This window comes from Centruroides vittatus, unplaced genomic scaffold (assembly GCF_030686945.1).
Source record: "Centruroides vittatus isolate TY-2023 unplaced genomic scaffold, ASM3068694v2 contig_273, whole genome shotgun sequence".
Lineage (NCBI taxonomy): Eukaryota > Metazoa > Arthropoda > Arachnida > Scorpiones > Buthidae > Centruroides > Centruroides vittatus.
The window spans coordinates 2,155,058-2,161,491 of NW_027121739.1; the positions used below are offsets into that span (position 1 = coordinate 2,155,058).

General features: G+C 39.7%; 1 protein-coding gene across 1 annotated transcript; it reads right to left on the minus strand.

Annotated features, from left to right (window-relative positions):
- Positions 1–617: 617 nt before the first annotated feature.
- Positions 618–2,419, minus strand: LOC136971924 (protein FAM200C-like). Its single transcript, XM_067266447.1, has 2 exons — positions 977–2,419; positions 618–899 (listed from the first exon to the last, which is right to left on the minus strand). The coding sequence occupies exons 1-2, from the start codon at positions 2,417–2,419 to the stop codon at positions 618–620; spliced, it is 1,725 nt and encodes a 574-aa protein (XP_067122548.1).
- Between the last annotated feature and the right edge of the window lie 4,015 nt (positions 2,420–6,434).

Genomic DNA, 6,434 nt, shown 5'->3' on the forward strand with positions numbered 1-6,434 from the left:
GAAACAGCAACATCAACACAAGCATCACCACGACAGTCGAATGCATCATTTGAAGGGCAGGCAAACTCCTCGTCGATAAAATTGCCATAAATTGAACTACCAACATTTGACAGAGATTATTTAGAATGGATCAAGTTCAAAGACTTATTTTCAGCGATAGTGCATAACAATGCAACTTTAACAAACGCACAGAAACATCACTACCTTAAATCAGTTTTAAAGGGAGAAGCTGAACAACTCCTTCACTCCATTGAAGTCAGTGATGGTAATTATACAGAAGCATGAAAGATACTGCAAGATAGATATGAAAATGAACGACAGATTATTAATAGTCATCTCAAGGCTATTTTTCAACAGCCACGTGCAAGGACTGATTCGGCGAGTGAAATCAAACGACTACTAGACCAGTGGTTCTTGACCTTGCTGGAGGTACCGAACCCCATCAGTTTCATATGAGCATTCACCGAACCCCTTTTAATTGGAAAAATAAAATATAATTTTTCAAATTCAAAACATACGTATATATTTTATTGGTCCACAAAATAAACAAAACCATTATAGAACAAAACATTACGAACAAAGAACAAAACATTAAGAACAAAGAACAAAATTTAAAATCAGTGTGACTGCTGCTGTTGCCTTTTAGACACCAGTTCGGAAATGCGAGGCTTTACCTTGGAAAGTGCCACTCGCATGTCATTTTCGCAACTAAGTCTGTTCCTTTTCTTCGTTTTAATGTCCAGCATCTTCAAAAAGGATTGCTCGCAAAGATATGTTGTCACAAACCGTATCAAAATCTCCAGAGCTTTCTTCGCAATAGCAGAGTACGTTACTATTTGGTGGCACCAAAACGATGAGAGCGTTGTTGTTTTGAAGAGTTGCTGTTGAACCTGGCTCTGCTGAATTTTAATGATTTTATTCAGGTATGTATCATTGACATTGTTTTCTCAACATCAAACGTAAACGGCTGCCTCACCCATGCTGGATATAACTCTTTTGAAGGGTACTTCCCTTCAAGAGACTTTGCAAGCTTGTCTAAGTGCATGGAAATTGCGTGCTTCAGTTCCCCCGATACAGAAATATCTCTGATTCCAGGCACATCATAATTCTTATTTACACATTCGTCTAGCAGGGTAAAGTTTGCAAAGTTGCCGTTTTCTATTCGTCGTTTCCACAACGGTAGCTTTTTTTGAAACGCCTTCAGGGCTTTTTCCGTTTCGATGATGTTGACACCACTGCCCTGCATCTGTTGATTCAGATAATTGAGAGCTGCGAAGATATCAGCCATGTACGCAAGCATGAGAATAAATTCAGAATTTTTGAAGCAATCTGTATGACCATGTTGGTGCTCTTGCAAAAACAGGGCTAATTCCTCACGTAAGGCAAAAACACGATTCAGAACCTGTCCCCGGGATAACCACCGAACGTTTGAATGGTACAGAAGTACCTCGAATTCAGACCCCATTTCTTTACACAACTCCTTGAAGATGCGGTGCCTCAGAGCACTATTTCGCACATAGTTCACGCATTCCACTACAATTTTTAAGACTTCTGCCAGTTTTGGAGGCATGGTTTTTGTTGCCAACGCATGCCTGTGTAGAATACAATGTGTAACAACGATGTGTGATGCATCGGCTTTCACTAGCGCACCAAAACCAGACTTTCTTCTCAGCATGGCTGGAGCTCCTTCTGAACAAACTGCAGAAACCATATCCCACGAAAGATTATTTTCTTTGAAGAAGTCATCCACAAGTTTCTTTACATCGGCTGCCTTAGTTTTTGTTGTAAGAGGCTTACATAATAAAAAATCTTCCTTTATAACGTCGTCTTTCACATAGCGCACAAATACTGCAAGCTGACTTAGACTGGAAACGTCTGTAGTTTCATCGAGTTGAAGGCTGAATTTTGCCGGGCTTGAAATCATATCTGCAACTACTTGGGCCAAGATATCTTTGCTCATGTCGTCTATTCTGTCACTGATGGTGTCATTTGAAAGAGGAATTTGGGATAACTTAACTTCAGCCGCTTTTCCCAGCATGATATTCGCCATCTTCAACACGGCTGATTTTATGAGTTTTTCACCAATATTGTGTGGTTTGCCCTGCTTTGCGATAAGGTAAGCGACTTCGTACGATGCTGAAACAATCGGTTTATCGATTGGTACAAAGCCGAGGACACGCAGACTACCCTTTTCATCAAATCTGGCCCTCTTCACCTTGAATTCAGCGAGTGTTGTATTTTTGTAATTTCCATGCAGATGAAAGAAGTGTTTTCTTAGTTTTGCTGGTGCTAGACTAGAATTGCTCAACTTGGCATTGCAAATCATACAACAAGGATGCTGACTCCCATCACGTTCCGTTATACATGTAAATCCATATTGTACATATTCGTCCGACCACTTTCTTTTTTTGCTCGACATAGTATGAAGGGATTAAAATATTAAAAAAGAAATCACACGACGTACAATCACGACAGTCACAATTCGAATACTGGGCGCACCAAATTTCCTGCAGCATAGAAAGGCCAAGCGATGTTGCGTGATCACCCGCAGCCAATGATAGCCGAGTGGGGCGTGTCATCACGAACGTATGAGTCGGGTGTGTGCTTGACCGTCTTGCAGGTCGTTTATACGTGTATTCGATTGGGACCTCTTCACTTCGTTTCAGTTAGAGAGTAAGAGAAATTAGTTTCCCAATAGAACACACGTTATGTAGCATTAGTTTTCGAAACCAATACGGATTCTACGTCACGATGACGTCAGGAGGTTGACCTCTGCCGAACCCCTGAGACTGACTTGCCGAACCCCAGGGGTTCGGTCGAACCCAGGTTAAGAACCACTGTACTAGACACTACTGTAAAACACGTCAGAGCATTAGCAGTGTTAAAATTTGCCGACAGATCATTGGGATCACATTTTGGTTTATACGTTAAGCAACAAACTCGATGATGAAACAAAAAAACAGTGGGAATTGAAGGCTACAACGACTACATTTCCTATATTGAATGAGTTGAAGCAATTTCTGGAGCAGAGATATCGTGCTTTAGAGATTTCCGTGAGCAATATGCTGAAAAAGAACACAACAAAACAGAAAAACTGTCAACTGCACTCAAGGCTCATAGTGTGACTGTTTTAAGTTGCCCAGTTTGCAAAGAGGCGCCTCATGTTTTTTACTGTCCAGCATTCCAGAAACAGAACGTAAAAACTCGTAAGGTCACTATCAAGAATGCTGGACTCTGTTTTAACTGTTTTAAGGGTAATCACTCCGTGAAAGATTGTAAATCTACAGCTACATGCAAGCATTGTCGTAAAAAACATAACACCATGCTACATAAAGACGAATTTCCCGCTTTAGTTACAGCATCAAACGCAGCATCATCTTGTATAACAGCGAACTGCAACATAGTGAAGTGATTATTACACACCACGCATCTGAAACTCAACGAAAAACTGTCTTGTTAGCGACGGCAGTAGTTAATGTGATTGACTCGTTTGGAACCAAACATCAAGCCACACTACTACTAGATAATGGATCACAGTCATCATTTGTTAGTGAGGCGTTTGTGCAAAGAACAAGATTGCCGCGAGAAACCGGAAAATTAAGAGTTGTAGGTCTGGGACAAACAGATTCTGGAGTTACGAAGGGTACAGTGAAGTTACAACTTCAGTCGAGATATGACCAGTTCTCTTTACAATTTAACGCATTCATATTGCCGAAGCTTACAGGTATTCTCTCAGCAGTTAAGGTTAACATTTCGGACTGGAAGCATATTAAAAATATAGACCTAGCAGACTCAGCATTCAACGAGTCTCGTGAAATAGACATTCTGTTAGAAGCAGATTATTATCACAATGTCTTAACATCCACTCCAATATTAAAGGAGTCAAACTGTCCTTATTTACATCTCACAAGGTTTGGATGGGTAGTCTCTGGTCCTGTGGGCCAGCAACTTTAAGACAAAGTGATGTGCAACTTTGTTATGTGTAACACAGATAAAATACTAAAACAATTTTCGAAAATCGAAGAAGTAGAAACCACACAAAAAATGTCAGCAGAAGAAACAAAATGTGAAGAACATTTTCAAAAAACTCATCGAAGACAAGAATCTGGACGCTATTCAGTCTCATTTCCCTTTAGGGAAGATAGACCAACGTTAGGAGACTCCAAGCAAATGGCATTTCGTCGGCTTCGGGCATTGGAAAGAAGGCTAGAAAAGGATTCGCACATTCGTACTCAATACAATGATTTCATGAATGAGTATGAAAATAAACACCACATGTCTGAAGTTGTATCAACTACTGAAGAGTGTTACTATATACCTCATCATTGCGTCATAAGAGAAAGCAGCGAAACCACGAAGCTCCGTGTGGTTTTTGATGCCTCAGCCAAGTCATCGAACAATAAATCACTAAATAAACAAATTTGTGTGGGACCTAAAATTTAAGATGATATATTTGAAATCTTACTTCGTTTCCGTACGTGGAAGATTGCTATATCGGCAGACATAGAAAAGATGTTCAGACAGATATCTATGAACAATGAAGATAGAGGATTTTGTGGAGATCATCACCAGAATTACCAGTGAAAGAATATGAACTGAATACACTAACGTACGGTACCACATCTGGTCCATACTTAGCTACAAAGACCTTGAAACAACTGTCGATCGATGAAAGAGAACATTTTCCTGAAGCGTCGACAGTGGTTGAACATGACTTTTACGTGGACGATTTAATGACAGGTAGAGACGAAGTTCAGAGGGCCGTTTATTTGTGTCAACAGCTTACAGAGATGCTAAATAAAGGACAATTTTATCTTCGCAAGTAAATCTCGAATGACAGGACAGTGATATCAGCCTTACAACAATCTGAGAGTACTGACATTCATCACATTATCTGACTTAACGAAAGCCTTAGGTCTTAATTGGAACACTAAGGAAGATTTATTTTACTTCGTGTTGTGCAAATTCTCTAGTCAACCACCTACAAAGCGTATTGTAATTTCTGACATCGCACGACTATTTGATCTATTGGGTTGGTTAGCACCAGTCACAGTGAAGGCCAAAATGATGCTCCAACGCCTTTGGACAATTGGAACACCATGGGACAAATTGTTACCTACAGTTATTGCAGAACAATGGAAGGGCATTAGGGCTGAATTTCAAACGTCAACAGAAATAAAAATACCACTTCATGCTATTGACAGAAAATATTCAGTTCAACTGTATGGGTTTGCTTACGCATCTGAACGAGCTTATGCTGCTGTCGTGTACAGCAGGCAACAAATTCAAGAAGTTGTAATCAAGATACTCTGTGCCAAAACTAAAGTGGCTCCATTGAAGGTTGTGACTCTTCCTAGATAAGAACTCTGTGCTATACAACTCTTAGCTAAGCTAATGCATCGAGTGAATCAACAATTGCAAATAAATAGAGAAAATATTTTCGCTTGGTCAGATTCAACTATAGCTTTGTCTTGGATTAAAAGTGAGCCTAGAAATTGGAAAACTTTCGTGGCAAACCGAGTAAGTGAGATTCAGACTTATCTTCCTCCACAACACTGGAAGCACGTTAAATTCAAAGATTACCCTGCAGACTATGCGTCACGTGGGCTTAACCCAGCTACGTTAAACTCATGTGATCAATGGTGGAATGGACCAAGGTTTCTTTACGATGAGGAACTAACTTGGAAGGTAAAAACAATCAATTATTGTTATGTTGACGAAGAAAGAAAGACAGCGGTCGCTTTCACAGCCAAAACTGATACTGAAGATCCTTTGATATAAGAAAGTCATCTTCATGGTTAAAACATCAACGCATCCTTGCTTATTGCAGAAGATTTATCAACAACTGTAAGAAAGAAAAGAAATATAGACAAATAGGACAGTTAACTCCAACAGAAATAAAACATTCTGCAATCTGCATTGTTCGACATGTACAGCAGGTTTGCTTTGGAGATGTTTTTGAAGCAATTAAAACAAATAACTCAAAACACAGATTACGCGCACTCGTACCGTTTGTTGATGAGCAGTGCTGTCTTCGAGTTGGAGGCAGATTGCATAATGCAAATATTAGTTTTGATGCAAGACATCCACTACTGTTACCAGAGAAACACTACCTCACAAAAATCATTGTGCAATATCTTCACAGGTTGCTGCTTCATCCGAGCATTAATCTCTTGATAGCTCAAATTCGACAACTGTTCTGGATTCCGCATACTCGAACTTCAGTAAAGAGGTATACTAAAGATTGTATGGCTTGTTTTCGAGATCGAGCTTCGGAAGAAAGTCAACAAATGGATGTCCTTCCACAATATCGTGTTCAGCAACTGCGACCTTTTTCGAAGGTTGGAATAGATTACGCAGGACCATTTCCTATTAAAGTGTAACATGGAAGAACAACAAAACACTGGAAATAATATTTAGCGTTATTTATCTGC

What these genes read in the sequence shown, in the direction of transcription:
- LOC136971924 (XM_067266447.1), bottom strand. Translation starts at nt 2,419, where the DNA reads ATGTCGAGCAAAAAAAGAAAGTGGTCGGACGAATATGTACAATATGGA. An exon ending in AAGAGTTATATCCAGCATGG is followed by an intron (nt 900 to 976) that starts GTGAGGCAGCCG and finishes ATTAAAATTCAG; the next exon opens with CAGAGCCAGGTTCAACAGCA.